This window comes from Denticeps clupeoides, chromosome 1 (genome assembly GCF_900700375.1).
Source record: "Denticeps clupeoides chromosome 1, fDenClu1.1, whole genome shotgun sequence".
Classification (NCBI taxonomy): Eukaryota; Metazoa; Chordata; class Actinopteri; order Clupeiformes; family Denticipitidae; genus Denticeps; species Denticeps clupeoides.
Genome location: NC_041707.1, coordinates 1,521,235 through 1,547,483, shown reverse-complemented (window position 1 = coordinate 1,547,483; position 26,249 = coordinate 1,521,235). Strand labels below are relative to the sequence as shown.

General features: G+C 50.4%; 4 protein-coding genes across 9 annotated transcripts; 1 reads left to right on the top strand and 3 right to left on the bottom strand.

The window, feature by feature from the left end:
- Positions 1-1,453: 1,453 nt before the first annotated feature.
- On the bottom strand, positions 1,454-2,413 carry LOC114795252 (doublecortin domain-containing protein 2-like). The gene is made up of 3 exons (XM_028988221.1): positions 2,104-2,413; positions 1,807-1,861; positions 1,454-1,557 (listed from the first exon to the last, which is right to left on the bottom strand). The coding sequence occupies exons 1-3, from the start codon at positions 2,388-2,390 to the stop codon at positions 1,483-1,485; spliced, it is 417 nt and encodes a 138-aa protein (XP_028844054.1). The 5' UTR covers positions 2,391-2,413; the 3' UTR covers positions 1,454-1,482.
- Positions 2,414-2,545: 132 nt separating this feature from the next.
- Positions 2,546-8,534, bottom strand: LOC114795241 (IQ domain-containing protein C-like). 3 transcript variants are annotated; one of them, XR_003750487.1, is made up of 6 exons: positions 8,231-8,531; positions 5,786-5,929; positions 4,645-4,849; positions 4,421-4,530; positions 3,746-4,327; positions 2,546-2,679 (listed from the first exon to the last, which is right to left on the bottom strand). XR_003750487.1 is itself a non-coding variant. In XM_028988201.1 (5 exons), the coding sequence occupies exons 1-5, from the start codon at positions 8,273-8,275 to the stop codon at positions 4,292-4,294; spliced, it is 540 nt and encodes a 179-aa protein (XP_028844034.1). In that variant the 5' UTR covers positions 8,276-8,531; the 3' UTR covers positions 3,642-4,291. The 3 variants fall into 3 exon arrangements, 1 of the variants encoding a protein (XP_028844034.1); XR_003750488.1 differs by having other exon boundaries at positions 2,596-2,679; positions 4,230-4,327; positions 8,231-8,534; XM_028988201.1 differs by lacking the exon at positions 2,546-2,679 and having other exon boundaries at positions 3,642-4,327.
- Positions 8,535-10,913: 2,379 nt separating this feature from the next.
- Positions 10,914-21,524, top strand: LOC114802361 (pecanex-like protein 4). Of its 4 annotated transcripts, XM_029001413.1 has the most exons (13): positions 10,915-11,012; positions 11,158-11,272; positions 11,469-11,585; positions 14,844-15,589; positions 16,119-16,298; positions 16,399-16,901; positions 17,530-17,630; positions 17,703-17,825; positions 17,908-18,268; positions 18,350-18,453; positions 19,288-20,297; positions 20,424-20,610; positions 20,689-21,523. In XM_029001413.1, the coding sequence occupies exons 2-13, from the start codon at positions 11,258-11,260 to the stop codon at positions 20,938-20,940; spliced, it is 3,699 nt and encodes a 1,232-aa protein (XP_028857246.1). In that variant the 5' UTR covers positions 10,915-11,012; positions 11,158-11,257; the 3' UTR covers positions 20,941-21,523. The 4 variants fall into 4 exon arrangements, with proteins under 4 accessions (XP_028857159.1, XP_028857246.1, XP_028857076.1 ...); XM_029001326.1 differs by having other exon boundaries at positions 10,914-11,012; positions 11,208-11,272; positions 17,530-17,825; positions 20,689-21,524; XM_029001243.1 differs by having other exon boundaries at positions 17,530-17,825; positions 20,689-21,524.
- Positions 17,159-26,114, bottom strand: LOC114802716 (dehydrogenase/reductase SDR family member 7-like). Its single transcript, XM_029001959.1, has 7 exons — positions 24,957-26,114; positions 23,164-23,316; positions 22,984-23,090; positions 22,663-22,902; positions 21,955-22,077; positions 21,641-21,856; positions 17,159-21,120 (listed from the first exon to the last, which is right to left on the bottom strand). The coding sequence occupies exons 1-7, from the start codon at positions 25,165-25,167 to the stop codon at positions 21,079-21,081; spliced, it is 1,092 nt and encodes a 363-aa protein (XP_028857792.1). The 5' UTR covers positions 25,168-26,114; the 3' UTR covers positions 17,159-21,078.
- Between the last annotated feature and the right edge of the window lie 135 nt (positions 26,115-26,249).

Sequence of the window (26,249 nt, the reverse complement as noted above, 5' to 3'; positions counted from 1 at the left end):
TCTCAGAATTAAGTGATTGTTTGTTTAAAACAAGCAAAATTATCTGCCAATGGGGTAAGAAAACTAATCTTAATGAGATATAATCTCAAACAGAAGTTTTAAGCATCACTTAATTTTCTCATGCCGTTTTTCTTGTCTAGTAATCTTGATTTTAGATTTTTTTTTAGATATTTGGACTGGAAACGAGACAAAATTACTAGGTAAGAAAAGCTTTTTTTGCAGTGTAGCTATACATGACAACAGATTGAAAAATGAATGGTCCAAAAAGGCTAGTGAATAAAAACATGTCTTTAGTCTTTTAATGCAAAGTAACTATAGCACCCCTGCTTTACTACTGTTATTAACGAGCTAACGCTAACTTGTCATGCTTGTCAAGCTGGATGACGGGTAAACATTTACATTTACAGCATTTATCAGACGCCCTTATCCAGAGCGACTTACAATCAGTAGTTACAGGGACAGTCCCCCTGGAGCAACTTAGGGTTAAGCGTCTTGCTCAGGGACACAATAGGCGAGTCGTCCACACGGAGACGCAGAGAACAGTCCGAACGCTGTTTCATCCCCCCTCCACACCTGTAGGTGGCGCTGTAAGTCCCCGTCTAGTTCTCCTCCGCGGCGAGTTAAACACCAGCACCAGGGACATTACGTTCCTCACGTCAAAACGGAACAAAAGTAGGATTCTGTAGCGACTTCCCCTGCTGCTGAACTCCCTTCCTCCTCCTCCGCCATGTATCTGTCCTCTACCTCCGCTCGTTTTTTTTTATTATTTTTGCTCCGCGCTGTCTATGAGGCGCCAAACTCCGCTCCGCGCTCAAATAAAGTTTTTTTTCTTAATAATCAAACGTCTCCGCGTCGCGCGACATAACGAATCGATTAGGAAATTCGTTGCTAGCTCTTTTAGTAATCGATTTTAATCGATTCAATCGATTCGTTGTTGCAGCCCTACCGGTGACGTTAAACATGTTGGTAATGATGTTTTTTTGTGGAATACCGAACCACAGCCAGACCCCGTCTCCTGCGGCCCTCAACTAGTCCGGGTTTGAGGCCCCTGGTCCTCGTACCCTGAGAGATGGTGGTGCCAGTGGAGCAGCGCTGGAGGATCGGAGAGATTCTCCTGCTACAAAAAAAAAGACTAAATATGCTTCTTGCTTTGTAGGAGACCGGTAGTGGATGTGTGAGGTCAAAGGTCACCTGATCTGATATGTGCAGTGAGGACAATTGGGTGTGGAAGTTATGAATAACTCCACATCTATAGTGAGTGGGTGGTAGTAGCCTAGTGGGTAACACACTCACCTGTGAACCAGAAGACCCAGGTTCAAATCCCACTTACTACCATCGTGTCCCTGAGCAGGACATCCTGAGCAGGACTGTCCCTGTAACTACTGACTGTAAGTCGCTCTGGATAAGGGCGTCTGGTAAATGCCGTAAATGTACATGTAGTGATGGTAGTGGCCTCCGCGGCGATGAGGATGATGCCGGTTCTTACCGTATGATGCAGGGCAGCGGCACCATCTTCCTCCACCGGGCTTCCACGCCGGGCCTGACCACCGCCTTCACCTGCACAACAGCAATCAGAACCGCAGCAGACGTGAGGGAAGGGCACGGATCCGGCCGGGATCTACTTCATGCGCTCGCACCGGTTTATTAATCCGCGCGGCCCCGTGTCAGCGCGACTCCGCTGCCGCATGCCGTGTTGCCACCAAACAGCGGCCGTCGGTATGGGCGGGGCGGCAGACAAGCCGGGGCAGGCCCGCTATTCAACATTCTGAGCAGGGACACACACACAGTCTCGCCCCGTCCACTCACCTGAGGACGTTCAGCCTGGACGCCCGGCGGCTTCTTAACTCCTGCGTTTAAATAACTGCGAAGCAGGAAAGAAATGTCACACTCGATGTATATTTTAAGCATGTCTCCTGTGTGTTTTCTCCAGAGTAGTGACAGGGACGGTCCCCCTGGAGACACTCCGGGTTAACTGTCCTGCTCAGGGACACGATATGGTAATAGTAAGTTACCCGCTTGCCCACTAGGCTACTAGAACCCTTCTGGACGGAACCTGGGTCAGCGCGTTAATAATAACGGGACGTAGTGACGTGGGACACTCACTCCAGCTTCTTGAAGCGCTCGTATCCGGCGGCGACGTAGTGGGACCCCGTCTGCAGGTCCTGCAGGTGGTGGACGCGGTGTCCCTGGCGCGGGGTGTACAGCGTCCGGACGGCCAGCGGCGCCTGGATGCTGAGGGTCACGTCGTTGAGGAAGGCCTCCATGTTCAGCACCTGCCGCTGGTTCACCACGAACCTGCGGCCGGCGTGGAAGGGGTCTCCGTTGCGGTAGACCACCACGCTCTTCACGGGGGGCAGGACGGCCGCGCCACTGCTGCTGCCCGATGCCATGCCCTTCACACACACACACACACACACACACGCAGAGCCTAGTCCAGAACTACACGACAAGGTCCCCCAGGGTCACATGGCCTCCTCCGTCTCAAATCAAACGCTGGTGTCCCTCCGTGTCCGTGTTTGTTCACGAGAGTGTGTCAAGTGCCTGCGGTGTGTCGTCTCCAGGTCTCCTCTCAGCTGCCAGGCTCCCACTCACACACACACACACACACACTCACCCATGCATACGCGGCCCTGAGTATTTACTGGTTGCCATGGTAGCATGAACAGCAATGGCTGCTGGCTTTAATGGCCCGACCGTCATCAACAAAAGGGGGGAGAGAGAGAGAGAGAGAGAGAGAAATAATATGAGAAGACAATGAGGTTTAGACTCACTGGCGTCCAAAAAAACTCAAATAAATCATACATGAGTGGCTATTCACACACACACCTTACACACAAGGGTGGTAGTAGCCTAGTGGGTAACACACTCGCCTATGAACCAGAAGACCCAGGTTCAAACACCACTTACTACCATCGTGTCCCTGGGCAAGACACTTAACCCTGAGTGTCTCCAGGGGGGGACTGTCCTTGTAACTACTGACTAAGTCGCTCTGGATAAGGGCGTCTGGTAAATATAAATGTACACACTCGGGTGTATCCTGGCGCAGTATAAATGTGTGTTTTGTATTTATGGACACCTCGACTTCTCTGCTGATGAACTAGGACATCTGAGGACATTCACGTCCACCTCCTGCATGCTCAGCCTTTTCCAGGTGTGGACTTCTGTCCTCACGCCCATTTCGAGCAGCACCTCGCAGGATCTGTGATCCTTCACGGAGCATCATGTTTAACCTGTGGCACAGCCAGACAGCCCCGCCCCGCCCCGCCCCGCCCGGCGTCCTCTCTGTCCGGTAACTCACACCGCCACGCATGATCTGTTTAGCACTCACTAACAGAAGATGCACACCGGCGAGACATTAACCTTGCGTTCACCTGTATCCTGATCCTGCAGCTTCTGTTGCTTACAGGGACTGTCACCACATGAGTGTCCTTTCCTGTATCTGGACAGACAGCTGGACAAATGAATGAATAAATGATTTTTTTTGTTCATTTAAAACGCCCGGGTGTCCATCTCCTCCCTTCCTCCTGTGTTTACGTCATTGGCGTTTACCAGACGCCCTTATACAGAGCGCCTTACAGTCAGTAGTTACAGGGACAGTCCCCCCCCGGGAGACACTCAGGGTTAAGTGTCCTGCTCAGGGACACGATGGCAGTAAGTGGGGGTTGAACCTGGGTCTTCTGGTCACGTCCAGTGGACGTCACAAACACCGGAAGACACCTCCAGCTCACAATGTCTCAACACGTACAACAGCGTAATTAAGGAGCATCTGCACGCAGGACATGACCTGGTCGCCTTCGTGCCCTCTGGGTGGCGCTACAGGAGCATACCAGGCAGAACAGATGAATTAATAAACTTCATAAAGAATTAATAACGTTGGACAAACAGATCTGTTAAAGAAAAAAAAAAAAAGCTTCATCTCCGTACATCTATACGCAGATTTTCGTATGAATGTTAGGTATGTATTGCTTTTATAGATACGGGCATTTTACCATTTTTATCAATATATAAAAATAATATCCTGTTGCATTTGTGTCGCTCTTTGTTAAGGTTATGTTTAAATCATCATTTTAATTCTGACAGGCAGTGAAATTAAAACGATTTATTACTTTTTAAATATATAAAATGTCAGTCTGTTATATGGACTGAACATCAGTGCAGCATGGCAACCATGAAGAGAACATCTGGCCCCCAGGTCTCCACAGTCCTGATTGGAGGGCCCTCGTTTTCACCTCGTCCCTTACAGCATCGAGGACAAGGACGCGGGGACATTGCTAGGGTCTTCAGCACGGCTCTACACAGCAACCAGCGCCTCCTTCATAATCAGGTACTGCAAAGAGAAGCGTGAAGAGCAGGAGGTCACGTTTAAACATGGCTGATTCGCCGCAGGAAGCTGGAAGGCGGCTCCACGAGCGTCTCGCACCTTCTTCCTGCTGGCAATGGCCTGCTGGATCCAGAGCAGCTCCATGGTGAGAATGCTCCTGCGCTCCTGCAGCGAATCGGCGGAGGCGGGGACTCCTTCAGCGGCCAAAGCTGTGCACAAGACAGCAGAAAAGACCTGATCTCCACACCATCTTTCCAGCTGCTCTGCGCTACATTCCCTGTAATTCTGCTGCTGGAGAACAACACCTGCACCCACAGACCCACCTTTTAACTTAAATTCACTGCAGGTACCGTCCACAGGTGAGCTGCACCAAGCAGAGGTTCCTGGGTGGTTCTCCATCTCCAGCTCCCCGCCATCTCCCACCTTTCTGCACGCAGGGTCCCTCTCTGGAGCAGCATCCTGCGGCCGAGTGCTGGGAGCTTCACGTTCAGGCGGCGCGCAGCGACCGAGTCCCAACGTCACGACTCCCTGAAGACATTTACATTTACATTTACGGCATTTGGCAGACGCCCTTATCCAGAGCGACTTACAACGTGCTTTCAAGTTACCATCGATGAAGAGATCAATTCCGGTTCACTAGGACCCCAACTATGAATACATCTATTTAATTCACTCTGTTGTAGATTCTGTACACAAAGTTCGACAACAAGAAAATTACAATTTAATCTAAATATTCTCTAAAGAGGAAGGTCTTGAGCTGTCGTTTGAAGGTGCTCAGTGACTGAGCTGTTCTGACCTCGAGGGGAAGTTCATTCCACCACCGAGGGGCCAAGACGGAGAAGATTCTAGATGAGCGTCTTCCTTTTATCTTCAGAGATGGAGGGACCAGGCGAGCAGTACTGGAGGCTCGGAGTATACGAGGTGCAGTGCGAGGTGTAATAAGGGCTGTGAGGTAGGATGGTGCTACTCCATGTTTGGCTTTGTAGGCCAGCATCAGTATTTTGAACCTGATGCGTGCAGCTACTGGGAGCCAGTGGAGGGAACGTAGCAGAGGGGCGGTGTGGAGAACTTGGGAAGGTTGAAGATCAGTCGTGCTGCTGCATTTTGTAGTAGTTGTAGAGGTCGGATGGTACATAGTGGTAGACCAGCTAGAAGGGAGTTACAGTAGTCCAGTCGTGAGGTTACTAAGGACTGAACCAGTAGTTGGGTGGCCTGGGTTGACAGGTAAGGGCGGATTCGTCTGATATTGTAGAGAAGGAATCTACATGAGCGGGAAAGATTGCTGATGTGAGTTGAGAAGACAGAAGGAGGCACATAGGGTGGTGGTATCCTAGTGGGTAACACACTCGCCTGTGAACCAGAAGACCCAGGTTCAAACCCCACTTACTATCATCGTGTCCCTGAGCAGGACACTTAACCCTGAGGGTCTCCACTGGTGTAAGACGGCGCGGCGGCGACACCCACCTGGTCTGAAAAGCGAGGTCGAGGGATGAGTGTCCCCTCCCAGCTGAGGTCACAAAGGTCCCCATCAATCTCACTCACAATGTCCTCAAACTCGGCCTGCGCGGCCTTCAAGGTTCTCCGGACCAGGTAACCCCGGGATCTCGCCTGCGGAGGGAATTCCACAATTCCACTTTACGGATGAGGAAAAAAACGTCAACGGTGGTGGAGACATTTTCCATTTCGTGATGCCCTTTTCCGCATTCTACTGTAAATACGGAACCGTACAAACGTCACCACAAGAAAATCCTTGTCTCTGCTAGGGGTTTTATCTGCGTCCCGAACGCTGTTCTAACCCCCTCCACACCCGTAGGTGGCGCTGTAACTGCACGCTCTCCTTGCTCCTTCGCTGCGAGTTGAGCGCGTCGTTGTGCGGCGTAGAGACGATTTTTTTTAGTAGTTGCTGCAGCACGAACTGTTGCCAGACGAACGATTATTATCACATTTGTATGCTCTGTACATTCAATAATTCCCAAATTCCCATTTTGCCCCTTCAAAATAATTTGATTATTTCATCAGCACGACAGATACAGGTCTCAGTCGCGTCACGTGGTTTTACAGCCAATCGTGGGGTCGCATGACGTAAACAATGACAAGCGGATTTACATGGCGGAGTTGCAGCTACAGAGGTTTTTTTAAAAATTAAAAAGAGATTTTAAAAGATTTTAAAATTAAAAAGAGAAAATTTTCTGGCCTGTTCGGTGTAAGGACTCATCCTGACTCCACACAGGTAGGGGCGCTGTTCGTGCTCAGAGAGGGAAAGTGAAGTGATTGTCATTGTGAGACACTGCAGCGCAGCACACGGTGACACAACGAAACGTGTCCTCTGCTTTTAACCATCACCCTTAGTGAGCAGCGTGTGGGGACGGTACTCAGTGGCACCTCATAGGTAACTTGGCAGATCGGGATTCGAACCGGCAACCTTCTGATTACAATAACTTAAAACTCAAAATACGATAACTTTAAGATGCTGGTACGATACGTCGACATTTTGGATCTGGCAACACTGTCCGCCATTGTTGTATGTAGGAGGCATTTGGGGTTATAGGTCAGGTTAGAGGTTGGGCTAATATGTCAGCTCTTAAACACAAAAAAATCACAGTTCCTGGTCTCATGAAACGTCGTCTCCGTGTAGACGCAAGGCCAGATTGGATAGAAAATGTGGACGGGGCCTTAACCTGTACGATTAACCAGAAGAGCCAGGTTCAAATCCCACTTACTACCATTGTGTCCCTGAGCAAGACACTTAACCCTGCGTGTCTCCAGGGGGGGACTGTCCCTGTAACTACTGATTGTAAGTCGCTCTGGATAAGGGCGTCTGGTAAATACTGCTGTAAGCGATTAAAACCACGTTTTATCGAAGCTGCAAGTCGCGTTTAGCCTGAAAAGGACTCGAGGGGGCCACGCCCATGTGCCCCATGATAAAGCCACGCCCACTTCAATACAAGTAACTAGCAAAGTAGCTAGTTACAGATCATATTTAGTTTTTAATACACACAATAGTGAATAATCGTAAATTAAATCGCAATCGTGATATGTCAAATAAATCAGTCCCACCTCCTGTACGCCAATCGCTGCTCAAATATCAACTAGAATGAAGCGTTTATGGCAGATTTTCCTTCTTTTCGTGAAACTGTGACATGACGTGTGTAGAGAAAGAGACTCTGAGCTGCAGTACAATCTTGTTGTAGGAGGTCATTCATTATTTCACTATACATATCGACATGAACATTCACGATTTAACCAGGTTATTCGTGTTGTATACAATATTCCAGCGGGCGGCGAGTTCAGAATTCGACAGAACCCCAGAAAATTCAAACGCCGTTGGACATTTCAAAATAAAAGCCCAACCACAAACCAAACCCGAACCGTTTTATCTATACGGCTTTCACGATTGTACGGCTTTCAGGGTGTACACGGATTAACAGGTGTAGAAAATATGAGCCCAGCTGAAAGGCGCTATATTCATGTAAATTAAATCCTGTCTTTCCACTTGGAACTTTTATTTCGAAACGTCGCACACCGCCTTAAGATGGAAGAGCGGCGGAATTATTTCGCGTTTTTTTCTTACAATTTATCTGTAGCAGCAATTGAAAAACGGACATGCATGACCTTGCGAAAGTTGAGACTTCTGGTTTTTTGTTTAACGAGTGAGAGAAAATCCGTGAAAGTCCGCCGAACGCCGGTAAATAACATTTACATTTACAGCATTTACCAGACGCCCTTATCCAGAGCGACTTACAATCAGTAGTTACAGGGACAGTCCCCCCCTGGAGCAACTTAGGGTTAAGTGTCTTGCTCAGGGACACGATGGTAGTAAGTGGGGTTTGAACCTGGGTCTTCTGGTTCATAGGCGAGTGTGTTTCCCACTAGGCTACTACCACACTACATAAATAAACAGCGAATGACCTGAAACCGCGTGGTCCGCTGGAGCCAGGCGCTCCTCTCCGTCATCTCGTTTCTTTGAACTTTCTTTAAATCATCAAATGTCGCCCAGACGCGGCCATCGCGTCGGTTCGTCCCTTTTTCGTGGAACTCGGGCGGGCTGGTCGGCGCCCTGGCGCCCCCTGCAGGCCGCAGCCAGTTCCACAAGTTCCACTTCCACTCATCTGCCAAAATATGATGCACCTCATGGTCTTGGAGGCTTTTCCTCCACAGAAGGCGAAAGTGCTGCAATCAATATTCATACTGTGTCAAGCCGTGCATGCGTGCATCCATCGGTCGCTGCATGCAACTTGGACGTGACTGGAGCTCCATAGACCCCATGACATGAAAAACATGAAAAACATTCGCAAGATTCGGCCTTTTCTCTCACAACAGGCTACGCAGCTCCTCGTCCAGGCAACGGTCATCTCCAAACTCGACTACTGTAACTCTCTCCTGGCTGGAGCCTCTGCAGTCACCATAAAACCACTCCAGATGATCCAAAATATGGCAGCCCGTCTCATCTTCAACCAGCCAAAATACACCCATGTTACACCTCTTCTTACCTCCCTCCACTGGCTCCCGGTAGCTGCTCGCATTGAGTTCAAATCCTTGATGGTGCCTACAGGGCTGTAAATGGAACTGCGCCCTCCTACATCAACACACTACTACCTAGCTACACTCCTGCACAGAAGCTACAATACTACCTCCTACATCAACACAATACTACCTAGCTACACCCCTGCACAGAAGCTACAATACTACCTCCTACATCAACACAATACTACCTAGCTACACTCCTGCACAGAAGCTACAATACTACCTCCTACATCAACACAATACTACCTAGCTACACCCCTGCACAGAAGCTACAATACTACCTCCTACATCAACACAATACTACCAAGCTACACTCCTGCACGCTCCCTCAGATCGGCAAACGAAAGGAGACTAAAAATTCCTTCTTCACGGGGTCTCCGATTCCAATCATGTCTGTTCTCCGTTGTTGTCCCTGGCTGGTAGAACAACCTGCCCTCCTCCACACGACTAGCCGAGACTATCACCACTTTTAAGAAGCAGGTGAAAACCCTCTTATTCAAAAAATATTACAGACAAATCTAACACTTACACACGCACATGCGTACACATTGCACAAACAATACAAAAATGTATAAATACATTATAATTCTTCTTAGTCTAGCACCTAACAATCTCTGAGCATGCTCTTCATTGACAAGTCTGAGCCTTATCAGGGCTCTTAGTTTGTAAACTCGATATTCTATAGAAATCGAACGAGAATTGCGGGTGTCTTCCTCTTGTAAGTCGCTTTGGATAAAAGCGTCTGCTAAATAAAGTAAAGTAAAGTAAATGACAAGAGAAGCCTCCAGACCATTAGGCGACCAGCGGTGTGTTCCAGAAGGTGCTGAGATGGTTCCATCCAGGCTTGCCATGAAGCTCATCTGTAAACCTGCACAACCTCGACCTCAAACTACATTTACAGCATTTACCAGACACCCTTATCCAGAGTAGTGATGGGGACGGCCCCCTTGGAGACACTCAGGGTGACTCAATGGTAGTAAGTGGGTTTGTACCTGGGTCTTCTGGTTCATAGGTGAGTGTTTTACCTGCATCAGGTATTCCACAAATAACTGCTCTTTAAAAAAAAAAAAATTCTAATCTTCTCAAACGTCATTACCAACCATCATTACTTAATTTCACCAGGTTCTTCTGAACTTGAATGTGAATGAAATATAGAAGAATGGGAACATTCGGCAGTGGTGGCCTGGTGGTTAAGGAAGCGGCCCCATAATCAGAAGGTTGCCGGTTCGAATCCCGATCCGCCAAAGTGTGATGGGATAAATAAAGAGGACAAATTTCACTGTGTGCACCGTGTGCTGTGCTGACAACCACTTCACTTTCACTTTTCACAGTGTTTGGGAGTGACAAATTACATGTAGCAAAATTAGATAATTTAATTACAATCCATTAGTTGTAATCCATTGGAATTACTGTAAATTATATTACAATTACTTATTGAACGATTCATGATTGCAATTTTACATGATACACGATAATATTGTATATAAAACCATATTGATATGTTTAATAATAGTGGTTTAGTGGGAATAATTCCCTATAAAAACCACTGTTTGTAGAATGTGATGAGTCGACAATTTCTAACGCTAGTTCAGCGTCCGCTGTTATATAGTAAAGAGTCAGAAAAAGAAATAAACATGCACCAATAAATTGTAAATATACAGTTATTGTCAGGATGGGGGAGCGGTTGGTTCTAGCAGTGATTTCAAATGTCAGATGCACAGGCCTGCCAGCTGTGTTTTGACTGTGAACGGGTGCTGGTTTCCTGGGACGGAGGTGAGAAGGGTGGAGGAACCCCGACCAACCACAAAGTTCCTCACATTATTCAATGTTCTTGAATGTTAAATATTTGATTTAGCAGTGGTTTAAAACTGAATGATCTTACAGCAAAATTCAGCCTGAATTCTGAACTTGTGGTGGCTGCTATTATATTATCTTTAATAAATGATAATGATGTTAATTCATGTATCGAATGGAGTTTGACAATATTTAGTATTGCTGTAAGGTAAAGTTACAAAATTTCATCGGTTGGTTTATGTGTCAGGTGGTGCGGCGCCCCCTCTATAGGCCACCTGTGGTACTGCACCTGACCCAACTGCGCGTTCTCGATGGGCTGATGATCACACTGGAGGAGAGAACCAGAGCAGAACTGCTGAACACAGAAACACAGGTGACAGCCTCTATACACTTACAAATTATGTATACCCACAAAGTGATAGTAACCTCTGTAAAATTTAACAGTATGTCAGTGAACCAGAAGGAATTGTGTACGTGTTTATATACGTATGTATGGCTGAAATGTGTTTTGTGTGTAGGGTGTAGCTATAGATCTACCTCTGTTTTCTCTGCTGCCATTGGTCTCCAGGCCAACACCTCTGCAGAGGAACATTATCATCGGGCAACAGCAGCATTTGGATGAAACAAACACAGGTCCACTACACACACACACATGCTCAAACATCCAACACACTCCATCCAGCAGTCACAGCGCTACTGGAAGTAAATATCTCCTGCATGACAACAGGTCATATGACAAATATTTCAGTGTATTATGTTAAATGAGGTGCTGAAACCAACTCTCACAGTGGAACCATGCACAACACAAAACACACACCCATTTCCACAGAGAGGAGGCAGCGAGCATCTCGTATGGGTCCAGCTGAGACTCCAAGGGAGTGCCCAACCCAGTTCCCAGCAGCCACCGAGGCGCATTCACACACACCAACAACGACCAGGATTACAGGTATCACACACACACACACACCTCAAGATTCATAGCAGTACAACACGCAGTAAAAAAAATCCTGAACTGTAACAGTTATAAAAATAATTACAATAGAACAAAGGAAAAAGAAAAGAATTTAAATAGAAAAAAGTAAGATATTTATGTTCAGATTTCATTAGGTAGTGGCTAGACTATAGATTCTGCTAAAGTGGATGACCAGCGTAACCTAAACACACACACACACACACACCAGTCTGTTGTGCTTGCAGGACAAAAACCCTTAAAATGGTTCAAAGTGAATAGAAGTACGAACAAGTTGCTTTTCGAGTGTCTGTATTTTCAACACAGCATTTTCCAGTCTGGCTATTTCTCGTGGGCGTGGTCGCTGACGTCACGACCACCGTTTCATTTGCCAGAAATCATCTTACCTCGATGGTGGAGGTTCTCAACAATAAAGCTAGTTTCTCAAGATCACTCTTATAGACACACAATTACTTGCTGGTAAAACGCAGTTCTGTTTTAAATTAACATTTCAAAATACAATGTACATAGTGCACATAGGTAAAGGTAAAGTGAAGTGATTGTCACATGTGATACACAGCGGCACAGCACACAATGAAATTTGTCCTCTGCATTTAACCCACCACCCTGAATGAGCAGTGGGCAGCCATGACAGGCGCCCGGGGAGCAGTGTGTGGGGACGGTGCTTTGCTCAGTGGCACCTTGGCGTATCAGGATTCGAACCGGCAACCTTCTGATTACGGGGCTTCCTTAACCGTTAGGCCACCGCTGCCCCAAAGTGGCAGCATATAAGCATATATATAGTGGCAGCATATAAATAAATGAAGAAAAAACACTTGAGACTTTACGCTCTTATTTGGACAAAAGGATCTAAAAGAGAAGAGACAAAGTTAAGCAGAAGGACCAGACTAATTAAAAATGTGACTTATTAATATGGTTTTGGAAGAACCAGTAACGGTACCAAGGTAGCATTTGAAATTTGCCAGAAAGAAGTTCAAATGGGGTATTTTTGCCCGTATATTTAAATGAATGGATAAAAAATAACTTGCCATAAACTATAAACGTGTTTAGCACTAAAGACGGGTCAATTATTGTATTAAAAAGGTGGCAAAAAGCAAGCACTGGACGCTCTTTGTAGGTTTTCTCGGAACACGTGTTCTTTTGCCGCCCCTGGTATCATGTACCCGAAAAGACCGTCGCCGTAGTCACGGAATAACGCGCAGTTTGGAGCCTGCCATGTGGTGCTGGGGCCAGTCGCAGTGGAGCCGTGCCGACTCTACCGCGCATGTGCAGCAAACTTGCCGCCGCAAGCGCTTCCGGTTCACCGGTGGTTTCTATGGAGCTGCGGGGCTTGTTGGCTGCGAGGTTAGCAGCGGTGCTAACATGTACTTTTACGGCATTTACCAGACGCTCTTATCCGGAGCGACTTACAGTCAGTAGTTACAGGGACAGTCCCCCCCTGGAGACACTCAGGGTTAATTGTCCTGCTCAGGGACACGTTGGTAGTAAGTGGGGTTTGAACCTGGGTCTTCTGGTTCATGTGCGAGTGTCTTACCCGCTAGGATACTACCACCTAACATGGCGAACAGCAACAACCACAACAACACTGTGAATAAGTCGACTCTCGTGATGTGAGAAGCAGTGCAACCAGGTCAGCTGCCTTCTAAATAAATACTTCAACGGCTGGGAAAGTGTGTGTTTGTGTCCCTGTCGCTACTGATCGTAAGTGTTTGATGCATGGTGTGAATGTGCCTAAATTTACCGTGGCGTTCACGTCATGTGAGCCGTACTTGCATGTGATGTGTGTATGTATGATAAGCTATTTAGGGAAAAATCGAATACTTCACTTGGACATCCATATATACATACATACACTACAGACCAAAAGTTTGGACACCTTCTCATTCAACGTGTTTTTTTTTTATTTTCATGAACATTTACGTTGGTAGATTCTCACCGAAGGCATCAAAACTATGAATGAACACATGTGGAGTTATGTACTTAACAAAAAGTGTAGACCTGACCTCCACAGTCACCGGACCTGAACCCAGTCCAGATGGTTTGGGGTGAGCTGGACCAACAAGTGCTAAACACCTCTGGGAACTCCTTCAAGACTGTTGGAGAAGCATTTCAGGTGATGACCTCTTGAAGCTCATCGAGAGAATGCCAAGAGTGTGTAAAGCAGTAATCAGAGCAAATAAACTAGAACATAAAACATGTTTTCACTTATTTCACCTTTTGTTAAGTACAGAACTCCACATGTGTTCATTCATAGTTTTGATGCCTTCAGTGAGAATCTACCAACGTAAATGGTCATGAAGATAAAGAAAAAACGTTGAATGAGAAGGTGTCCAAACTTTTGGCCTGTACTGTATATGTAGACATGTATATAAATACGTATATTCATACAAATGCACACATGCACCTGGAAGGTGTAGTAAAGAAGCCTCAATTGACAAAATGGGCATATTTAATTTTGCTTGAAATAAGTCTGCTATTCTGTCCTATAGGACGCCGAGTGCTGATTTTCTGTGCACAGTGATTTCCATTGAACTCCAGTGATTGTATTAACTCTTGCTGCCAGATTCTCCAGACAGCTTGTAATAACCAAAAACACTTACAAACTAAATATACTGAATGGAATGTAATTATGAGAGAAGCGGCACAGACTGCAGTGTTCACAGCAGCTTAGTGGAACTTGAGTATTTTTTAAAGGTCTCCTGACATGAACACTTTTTTTATTGGTCCCCTAATTCTGTATCTGAAGTCTCTTGGTGCAGAATTACAGCCACTTTGATCCAGTCCCACAATGAGGTTTCCCAGGATGCACCGTTTCACCGTCTGTAGCTTTAAATGCTAATAAGGAGGAGAGAGGCCTATAGAAGTTGATGGTGCATGAATCCGCCGGTTCTTCAGACTCTCGCGTGACGGAACTAAAAAAAAAAAAACATTTCTGCTCATTTTTTTACATCCAAACACCGAACAACTGCAATGTCTTGCACGTTTGGAAGCCATGATGGTCGGTGGAGATAATGTTTTAGGGGAGGGTGAGAAAAGCATGAGAAAGGGGAGGTAGCCTCTACACTCTACACCTATCACCATCTGTAGCCACTGCAGGACCATAGACAGGCTAGAGGAACTCGTATTAATGTTCAATCATCTTTTTTCATCTCAGGGGACCTCTAAGGCAGAAGTTACGTTCAGGTTCATCCGTGCATGCTTGTGCAAGTGAATCACACGGTATGTGTTGTGCAGGGAGGAGGTGATGCTGTCCTGGACGCTTGTGAGGAGATGACCAGCGCCTGGACCACCATGGGGCCTGACGTGCCCCTCCTTAACGAGTACAAGCAGGAGTTCTTCTGGAAGCGCTTCCCACAGACGCTGCTGGGCGGTCCGCGCTTCCGGCTTGGCTACTGTGCCCCGCCCTACGTCTACCTGCAGCAGCTGCTGCTGCTGCTGACGCCGTGGCTGCTCGGGGGCGTGGCCACGCTGCTGTTCCAGCTGGGCGTGCTGGGAGAAGCTCCGGCTGCCGCCCTGTCGGGGGCGCTCATGGTGGGCGTGGCCGCAGCCCTGCAGGGTCTGGCGCAGAGCGCCGCCCAGAGGTCCGAGAGGGTCCGGCCGCTGGCCAACCAGAACATCCTGGCCGACGAGGAGGAGGTGGAGTTCACGCACTGCGTCGCCCCGGAGACCGTGCACTTCATCGTCCCAGGGAAGAGGTTCATGGGAAATGCGGTGCTGCACACGCTGCTGGCGGGCGCGCTGTGCGGCCTGGCGACGTGGTACCTGCTGCCCGCCCGGCTGGGGGCTCTGTTCGGGGGCGTCGGCACCACGGCGCCCCTGTTCGCGCTCAGCTGGGTGACCGTGTGCATCGGGGAGTACGCGCTCGTCGTCAACTCTCCCACCGAGACGGCCACCTTCCAGCCGCAGGACGCGTACGAGATCAGCGCGCTGACCCGGCCGCTCTTCATACTCATCTTCATCAGCGTGGACCTCGCCCAGCGGTGAGCCGAGCAGCGCCGTTCTAATATTCCAAAACCTGCTCCCGAGAAGTGTGAACTCCTGCTGAAAGTGTCTGTCTGTGTGTGCGTGTGCGTGTGTGTGCGTGTACGTGTGTGTGTGTATGCGTGTGTGCGTGTACGTGCGCGTGTGTACGTGTGCGCGTGTGTACGTATGTGTGTGTGTACGTGTGTGTGTGCGTGTGCGTGTGTACGTGTGTGTGTACGTGTGTGTGTGTGTGTGCGTGTACGTGCGCGTGTGTACGTGTGTGTGTGCGCGCGTGTGTGTGTGTACGTGTGTGTGTGTGTCCACGTGTGTGTGTGCGCGCGTGTGTGTGTGCGCGCGTGTACGTGTGTGCGCGTGTGTGTGTGCGTGTACGTGCGCGTGTGTACGTGTGCGTGTGTGTGCGCGTGTACGTATGTGTGCGTGTACGTGTGTGTGCATGTACGTGCGCGTGCGTGTGTACGTGCGTGTGTGTACGTGTGTGTGTGCGTGTGTGTGCGCGTGTACGTATGTGTGTGTGCACGCCCGCAGGTTCCTGGGCCCGGCAGCAGAGCTGCAGCTGGCATGTCAGGTGCTGCATGTTCTGTTCGTGACGCTGCCCGTGCTGTGGGCCCTGGGCACTCTGCCCCCACCAGACGCCCTGCTGCTGTGGGCACTGGAGGAGATTCTGGTCCTGGGACTCGGTGGCTCGCCCATGGCCACCAACCTCAGGTAGCACGTCCTCGTCGTACGGTTGGAGGTATTTAACAGGTGTGATGGGGTGTGTGTGTTTAAGGACCACTCTGCATGACGTGTCTGCTCTGTGTTCCAGGTTGGTTCTGATGTTCCTGTTCACTCTCACGGTCGCTGTTGGCACCTACTTTATCCCCTCCTCCCTGGGTGTGGTCGTTTTCAGCGTTGCCGCGGGATACCTGCTGAGTTTGGACGTGGCCTACATCGGTGCTGTGTCCAGGTCCTCCAGGTTCCGCTGGTGGCCGCTGCCCCTTCTGCTGGTTTTCCTGGTGGGGTCTGTGGTGGAGGGGACGCTCCTGCAGAACCTCCACCCTGAGGTGGCAAACCTCAGCCTGGCGAGTGGACCCGGGGCTGATGGGGCGGTTGTGGGGCTCCGTGGAGCTCAGGGTCAAGTGGGCTACGTGCTCATTGGTCTCCTGGTGGTGACCTGGTCACTCACGGAGCTTCAGGGCATGTGCCTGCTGGGCGGGGTCCTGCGCAACCCTCTGTATCCCCGACGCGTGGAGTCGGCACAGGCGTTTAGGCAGAGCAGCCGCGCCCTCCGGATCACAGGGGTGGTGCGGCGATTACTGCTTCAGCACGGTGAGATACCACGCCCGTGCATGGTATTTTTAATTCAAAATTCAAACTTTATTTGTCACATACACAGTCGTACACGGTATGATATGCAGTGAAATGCTTTTAGCGACTGTACAGACCACAGTACTGAAAATATTGCAAGTATATAATGAAATCCAATATGCAAATATTGCAAACATAACCAAATATTTTGGTTATTTTTTGGTTGTTTTTACAACATAAAGTATGTGTAACAGGTAGGGTGAAGGTGTGCAAATAGGTGGAGTCAAAGTATAAAGTGAGAAAGTTATAGCGGGGAAAAAAAAAAAAAAAAAAATTTACCTTGCAGAGAATTAAAAATTAGTGCAAGAATTTCTGGGGGGATTGAGTTTTACAACGTGCATTAAAAATTCAAATTTTATTTGTCACCTACACAGTCATACGCGGTACGATATGCGGTGAAATGCTTTTAGCGACTGCTAAAAGGAATGCAGGAATGTTGCAAGTAAACAATGAAAACCAATATGCAAATATTGCAAACATGTCTTTAGCATAAAATATGTGTAACAGGTCGGGTGGAGGCGTTGTGTAAAGATGGGGTAAAAAGAGCAGAGATTTTGAGGGATTGAAAGTGCTGTGTGCGCGTTTGCAGCGTCTCCGTTTGCGATGGTTGCGTTCCTCTCTCTGGACCCGTCCGTCTCGGAGCTCCACACCGTGTCTCTGGCAGTGGGATTCACGCGGGCCTTCAGACTGGTACCGACCCCGCCGTTCCTCTTTACCGCGGACCGATTTCCGACCTTTGACCTCCGCACCTTCCGCCCGCAGGTGTGGCAGAGGACAGACGCAGCCTTGCTGCAGATGGTGCTGGTGCTGTTGGTGAGGCTGGCGTCCACGGGGACGCCGGTGGCCGGGTGGCACCGCCTGGGGACCGGCGTGCAGCTCCTGCTGGTGAGGCGGGTACGGGCCGGCGGCGGCGGCGGGCGGCGACCTCTCCCCGAGTCTAATCCTCCGCGGAACCGTGTTCCCTCAGGTGGGCTTCGCGCTGGACCGCGGCGGCCAGTTCCTGGCCAAGCTGAGGTTCGCTCTGACCGTGCTGGTCACCTCGTGGACCGAGACCAAGCAGCGGCGGCGCTCCGCGGCGGCCCTGCTGGCCCTGAACGCGGCGCTGTGCCCCTTCCTCCTGGCCGTGCTGCTGACCTGCGCCCTCCTGTCTGCCCCCCTGCTGCCCCTCTTCACGCTGCCCGTCTTCCTGGTGGGCTTCCCTCGCCCGCTGCGCTCGTGGCCCGGCACCCCTGGGTGCGCGTGCCCCTGCGCCGACTCTGTCTACTACCAGCAACTCAGCGGCCGGCTGGCAGCGGCCCTCAGGAGCGCCCTGGCCTGTGGAGCACTGGGTGAGTGTGTGTGTGTGTGTGTGTGTGGGGATGTGAAAGATCTAACTGGGCTGCTTCTCATGGCACCTTCTGCACTTGTAGGCCCGGCCCCGCCCGGTTCACACCTCCTGTGCCGCATCCAGGACCGCATGGTTTGGCTGACCGTTCTGGAGCGGGGCTTTGGATTCTGGACCCTCAACATCAAGGTGCCGACCGCAGGCGGTAGTGCAGAGTCAGAATTCCCTGGCATTTGTGAAAATAAAACCGTGGCTGGAGAGGTCACATGACAGAAGGGTCCCTGTTTATTGCATCGGCAAAACGGACCTGTCGCAAAGTCCAGAAATACGGGGCATCATCCTTCATCATGTGTCTAAAGATCTTGCGGTAGATCCTCTTATTATGAAGCATCCTCGTTCGAATCTTGCCTCATTTCCTGTACACGAACTGTCCAGCTTGTTATTCCATCGAGTTCCTTCTTGCCTTCCGCTGCCTCTGTGTGGTTTTTGTACATTTTCGTGAAATGAGAACCAAGAAAAATGCCAGAGGTGGGATTTGGGGTTCAGGAAGTTAAACCCCCTCGCCAGGATTTTGCGGCATTTTTTATGTTGAACAATTTTATACAATATACCAACTTAAATCATTGAAACAACCTCGATTTACATGAGTAATGTGAACAGGCTGCAGGAGTTGCAGGGATTTTTGTACCTGAACTATACGACTTAAATTTACAGCATTTACCAGACGCCCTTATCCAGAGCGACTTACAGTCAGTAGTTACAGGGACAGTCCCCCCCTGGAGACACTCAGGGTTAAGTGTCCTGCTCAGGGACACGATGGTAGTAAGTGGGGTTTGGACCCGGGTCTTCTGGTTCGTAGGCGAGTGTGTTACCCGCTAGGCTACCACCACACTACACCTCTGTAATAAAAAGAGAGTTAAAGAGGCCGGGACTAAATCCCGGTGCGGGTTTGTACTATCTGGACCCGGATTGCCCACTCTCCACAAGCATTTTTACCGGAAATGTCCTGCTTTGTTTCCTCAGGGTTTGGAGCTGCAGGAGACGTCGTGCCACACCCTTGAGGCCCGGCGGGTGGATGAGGTCTTTGATTGGGCGCTCTCTGGCCCCGCCCCCTCTGACCCGCTTTGGCGGAGGCTCAACCCCCACTGGGGCAACACGCTGACACCCCGCTGTGTCGTCCCGGTCACCCTGTACTCGGACGCCCGGAACGTCCTTACGGGCATCATCGACTCCCATGAACACCTGGGCCAGTTCCGCGGGAACTTCCTGAAGGTTCTGCTCTGGCTGCTGCTGCGCCGCTCAGCACATGCCCATCAACACAAGGCCAAGGGTCAGCGTCCACCCCCCGCCAGCGGAGGAGCGTCTGGCCACTCTCTGCATCCCAGTGCCCCGCCCCCGTACTCTTCCACGTCCTCCTCCTTTTCCTCCGTTGGCCACCAGGGGCGGAGCTGCAGCCTGGCGTCGCTGGGCGATTGGTCAGACGAGGACGACCTGTTTGGACCTCGCTGTGTTCAGGGGCCGGTGCGTGTTCTGGGTGTGGGGGACGTGTCCCTGCCCGGTTCAGTGGATGTTCTGAGTCTGTATGAGACCACGACGCTGCCCCCGCTGCACCGCCCTCGTCCTGAGCCAGATGCCGATGAGGGCAGGAGCCCCGCCCATCCCCGATTCAGCTGCCCCCACTCAGAGACCCTCGCCCTGCCTGCAGACTGGAGCTCCCTGCCCGGCCCACGCCTGCAGCAGCTTCGCCCCTGTGTGCCCACAGACTGGTTCTGCTTCGCCCTGGCGCAGCTGGTGGAGGGCGGGGCCTCGGGGGTGGAGCGGGAGGCGCTTGCAGGACTCCAGCGGGACCAGGGCCTGGTGGAACTCTACGGCGGCGTGGCCCTGTCCTGCCTGCTGGCTTTGGGTATGGAGGTGGAGGTTCCCTCCCCCAGTCTGGTTTATCGCGTGTACGGAGGCCACGCCCACTGGAGCGAGGCGTTAGACTGGCTGAAGGCCAAGCGGGAACTGTATCAGCTGGCGCTGAAGGCCTTCAGGTGTGTGTGTGAGCTGTCTGCGAGAACATTTGATTGTGGTATCGTGGAACACACACAGCAACCTTTTCTGCTTTTATATTTCAAAATTAAGTGTGTGTGTGTGTGTGTGTGTGTGTGTGTGTGTAGGTACAGCTTCAAGATTCTGTTTGACCAGGCTGTTCTGGAGTCAGTGGAGACCCCGGCGGAGTTGAGCGCCACCCTGGAGGAATACGAGACCAGCTGGTACATCGGCATGGCGACGGAGCACGGCTGGCAGGAGAGCGTGCGCCGGGAAACCCCCTTCCTGTTCTCGCTGGGTCATGATATCGCCATGGTAACAAGCTCCTCCTCCTCCTCCTCCAGTATGGAGTCAGGCTGGGTCACCTCACCGTGTGTGTGTGTGTGTGTGTAGGGTGTCTACACGGGCCGCGTCCTGTCCCTGCAGGAGCAGCTGGTGTGCGTGGGGACCCTGAACGGGGAGGCGGTCCGCGGCCAGTGGGCCAACCTGTCGTGGGAGCTGCTGTACGCCACCAACGACGACGAGGAGCGCTACAGCATCCAGGCCCACCCCGTCCTGCTGCGCAACCTGACCGTGCAGGCGGCCGAGCCGCCACTCGGGTACCCCATCTACTCGTCCCGCCCCCTGAGCCTGCGCTGCCTCTGACCCCAGACCCGCTTTCACGCCGGACATTTTGTATTCACACTTTTTGCATTGTACTTTATTGCTGAGGTGCGGTGAAACGCATTCGTATTCGAGCCTAGGAGGGCGCGGCTGCTCCAGGACTGTCCGGGGCGGGGCATCTCATGAAGCCTTGGCCTTAGTGAAGTAGGCGGAGTCTGCGTCCTGCAGCAGAGCAGAGGGGCACTGGATTAATCAATCAATCTCGGTTCTGATTTCAAATAACAAAGTTCACGCCGGTTCCTACTGAATAAAGTCCCAAAACTGGACCGTCTGACCCGTTTGGTTCAATCAATCAATCAATCAACACTCCAAAATGCTAAACCAGTGTAGGGTAACATAATGAAGCATCCAGGTGGACTGTGGGTAGGACAATCACAGATCCAGTGGTTTCTCGCTGGAACACTGAGGACCGGTCCACATGTTGCTGGTGAACTCGGTGTGAAGTGAAAGATGTGAATACAGTGAAACGTGTCCTCTGTATTTAACCGTCACCCTTGGTGAGCAGTGGGCACCATGACAGGCGCCCGGGGAGCAGCGTGTGGGGACGGGACCTTCATCAAGGGGACCTCAGTGGCACCTCGGCGGGTCGGGCTTCGAACCGGCAACCTTCCGATTACGGGTCCACTTCCTTGCCTGCTAGAGAGTGTGTGTGTGTGTGTGTGTGTGAGAGAGAGGCTCCCACCAGCCCAGCCTTGAAGTTGCGGACCCTCTTCCTGCCCAGGATGTTGGTGAGACGCCAGGCCAGCGTGGGCGCGTACTGCCAGACGTAGAAATAGCTCAGGAACGGCTGCTGGCCAATCCACATCTCCCACACGCGATTGGCCACTCCCACCAGGATGAGGCGCGCGCAGCGGGGCGTGGTCATCTTGTGCTGCTGGTCAGCCTGAGCCGACACCGACTGCAGAGGAGGAACAGCCAGATGTGAGAACGTGCTCCAGCCCAGTAACCTGCTGCACTTGGTCGTCTCAGAACATGAATTACAAAGAAGAACCGGACCTTCCCCAGTTCCTCAGTGAAGGCGTTCTGGACGATGTTGGACTGGACGGGTCCAGGGCAGATGGTGCTGATGGTGATTCCAGGGTTGTCCGACAGCTCGGAACGCAGGGAGTTGAAGAACCCCTGCGGGAGAGAGAGGAGGATCACAGAGCAAACTGGAGAAGAACAGAACACAACATTTACAGCATTTACCAGACGTCCTTATCCAGAGCGTCTTACAATCAGTAGTTACAGGGACAGTCCCCCCCCTGGAGACACTCAGGGTTAAGTGTCCTGCTCAGGGACACGACGGTAGTAAGTGGGGTTTGAACCTGGGTCTTCTGGTTCATAGGCGAGTGTGTTACCCGCTAAAGTTCCTCAAGGTATCTTCATCAAGGGGACCTCAGTGGCACCTTGGATTCCAGGATTTGAACCTGCGACCTTTAGGTTACGAGGCCTCCGCTACATCTGGGCCGTGAGAAGGTTGAGTACGCTGCCTGCCTGCTGGTCATGTGACCCACAGCAGATCTTCTGAGCCCTCACCCTGGAGGAACTGCTCATAAGCCAGCTGGGCCTCCATGGTTGGTAGCAGCCTGGTGGGTGAGACACTCGCCGATGAACCAGAAGACCCAGGTTTGAACCCCACTCACCACCAACGTGTCCATGAGCAGGACCCCGTCTCCAGGGGGACCGCCCCTAACTCCGTACGTGGCGGGACAATTTTCGGACCTGCAGGGCATGTTTACTGGCTGAGTAGCCCGTGGAGAGCGGTGCACCGGCGATCCCCACGATGCTGCTGACCGTCGTCACGGTGCCCGTGCCCCGGCGGATCATGTGGGGCAGAACCTCCTTGGTGATGGAGACGGTGCCCAGGAAGTTCAGTTCCATCAGGGCCTTATAAACGTCCACGTCCGAGTCCAGGAACAGCGAGCGCTGCGAACGCCCGCCGTTATTTACCAGCACGTCGATCTGAGGACCAGAAGAAAACCACCATCAGACCTCCATCCTGCTCTGCCTGTGGATCCACGAGAAGAATCCGAAGCTCCTCACTTGGCCGAAGTGCCTGAGAACCGCAGCCGTTATCTCTCTGTGGGACGCCCGGTCCAGCAAGTCCAGCGGCAGAACCACGACGTCCTCCTCCCGCAGCCTGGAACGTTCTGCGGGTGGAGAGCTGGGAGCTAAGAAGGTGGCCCCGGGCAAGGAGACACACCGAGGCAACGTGAGACTCACCCAGACACGCCCGCCTGACCCGCTCCAGCTCGCCCTCCCGCCGGGCAGACAGAACCAGCCGAGCTCCCACGTCTGCCAGCTGATAGGCCAGTTCCTCCCCGATGCCGCTGGACGCCCCGGTGATCCACACCACCCGTCCCTTCAGCACACGTTCTGCGGGCACGTCAGGAGGGACTTTACACGATGGGACCAGTCGGACCCGGCACGACTCTCGCCCACTTTCAGGCTTCTTCTAAAAACCATCCAGCATTCAACGGACTTCAGAGAAACCAGAGGAGTTCCTGCAGTGGGCCAACCCCTTCAACCACACCTCATCACTCGCTGGAACTTCTCCACCTTCACAAAGTCGTGTATGGCCGTGAACTTACACACACACACTCTCTCTCACACACACACACACACACGTTGGTTTTTCAATTGAGGAAGAGGAGGAGGAGTTCCTGCAGTGGACCAACCCCTTCAACCACACCTCATCACTCGCTGGAACTTCTCCACCTTCACAAAGTCGTGTATGGCTGTGAACTTACACACACACACACACACACACACACATTGGTTTTTCAATTGAGGAAGAGGAGGAGGAGTTCCTGCAGTGGGCCAACCCCTTCAACCACACCTCATCACTCGCTGGAACTTCTCCACCTTCACAAAGTTGTGTATGGCTGTGAACTTACACACACTCTCTCTCACACACACACACACGTTGGTTTTCCAATAGAGGAAGAGGAGTTCCTGCAGTGGACCAACCCCTTCAACCACACCTCATCACTCGCTGGAACTTCTCCACCTTCACGAAGTTGTGTATGGCCGTGAACTTACACACTCTCTCACACACACACACACACACACACACACACGTTGGTTTTTCAATAGAGGAAGAGGAGGAGCATTCCTGCAGTGGACCAACCCCTTCAACCACACCTCATCACTCACTGGAACTTCTCCACCTTCACGAAGTTGTGTATGGCCGTGAACTTACACACTCTCTCACACACACACACACACACACACGTTGGTTTTTCAATAGAGGAAGAGGAGGAGCATTCCTGCAGTGGACCAACCCCTTCAACCACACCTCATCACTCGCTGGAACTTCTCCACCTTCACGAAGTTGTGTATGGCCGTGAACTTACACACTCTCTCTCTCACACACACACACACACACACACACACACGTTGGTTTTTCAATAGAGGAAGAGGAGGAGCATTCCTGCAGTGGACCAACCCCTTCAACCACACCTCATCACTCGCTGGAACTTCTCCACCTCCACGAAGTCGTGTATGGCCGTGAACTTACACACACTCTCTCACACACACACACACGTTGGTTTTTCAATAGAGGAGGAGGAGTTCCTGCAGTGGACCAACCCCTTCAACCACACCTCATCACTCGCTGGAACTTCTCCACCTTCACAAAGTCGTGTATGGCTGTGAACTTACACACACACACACACACACACACGTTGGTTTTCCAATTGCTGTAGCCGATACATTTAAAAATAATGCGATCAGTTGCGACGTTTCCAAATAAAAGTTCCAATGGAACTCCGTGAATACAGCGCGTTTCAGCTACGTGTGTAAATCCACACGCGTGGAAGCCCGAGATGATGCGGTGCACGTCGCATGACGCCAACAGCGCAGCGGCCGTGGTATTCAGCGTTTTCACAGTTAATCAGGGGAACGTCGTGCGTTTTCGCTGCCAACTTTACTGAGGTTTCGACCACTAGGGCCAGGACTCAGACGACCTTTCACCCGTCCGCCGAGCTCCGGGCCCCGGGAGCGCCGCTGTTTACCTGGCTGCTTCCCGAACGCGGCCGCCCACAGCAGAGTCAGATCGGCGTCCGCGAACACGAAGCGCAGCAGCTGCGCGGCCGCGTAGAGAAGCGCGGCGAGCAGAAGCACCTCCGGCACCATCGTCCCCACTGCGGCCGCGGACCCAGCTCGGGGATGCCAGATCTGAGGACGGAACCGGCAACCGCGTCCATGGAAACAATAAACGCGCATTTAGTGTGTTTTTTCCCCGTCATTTGTTTTTGCTTTATGCGCTGTGAAAATGCCAATTCGTTTGTTTAACTGATTTGTAAAATGAACAGTAGCACAAATGAAATAACATATTCACGCGTAGAATAAGCGGAACTGGCAACAGCAAATTGATCTTCTGGAACTTCCGGCTTTATAGTCCGTAGCGCCATAAAATTATTACACATTATCCTGCAATTTCCAGTTCATATAATCTTATTTCTAAGATTGGGTTTCGTTATTTAACCCTCTTTTTAAGCCCTTTAAAAAATGATTAAACATTAAATTATTTTCAATTATTTAAATACCAGTTTTATCATTTGAATCACTGATTATTTGTTTAAAAACGAGTTAACCAATTAATATCTTCCATATATTAAACAGTAAGGAGGCAATGGTTATAATTTGAGTCTTGGTTATGTCAAAGATAAAAAAAATTGATTGGATTAGTAGTTTTAGTCTACTGTCAAAAAATGAGTCACGGCACCCCTTGTGGTTAAATATGTATATGCACCAAAATCTTCATACATCAATATTTTTTTCAGATTGTTTTCACTTATTCAACTTCGGGCCTTTGCAAATGATCAATAATTAAAATAAATATTCAAGAATTTTCAGGATTTAATTTAATTATTTCAATAACTGATTATTTATTATTAACACACACACTTTTTTCCCTATATAATAAATATTAGGGGGATGAGGCCAAGCTGGTATTTTGAGTCTTGGACATGTCAAAGATTGATTTTTTGTGTCCCATTACATCTTTTTGCATAATCTTTGTGTAAAAAAATGTACACGCATAAAATCTGCCATAAAATCCTTGTACATCAATATTTTCCTAATTTGTTTTTCAAAAATCACTTAACCAACTTGAGCCCTTAACAAAGGCTCAATAATCATCAGGATTTTAAAATATTGCTGCCTGGGAAATGTCCGCGATAATATTCAGTTGCCAGGTCCGCTGAATAACAGTCATTTCTTCCGACGAATTTGACCTTTACGAGATCTGGCAACCCAGTACTTTCTCCTCTCGCGATATCCGCCGTCGTGCTACACGTCGCTCT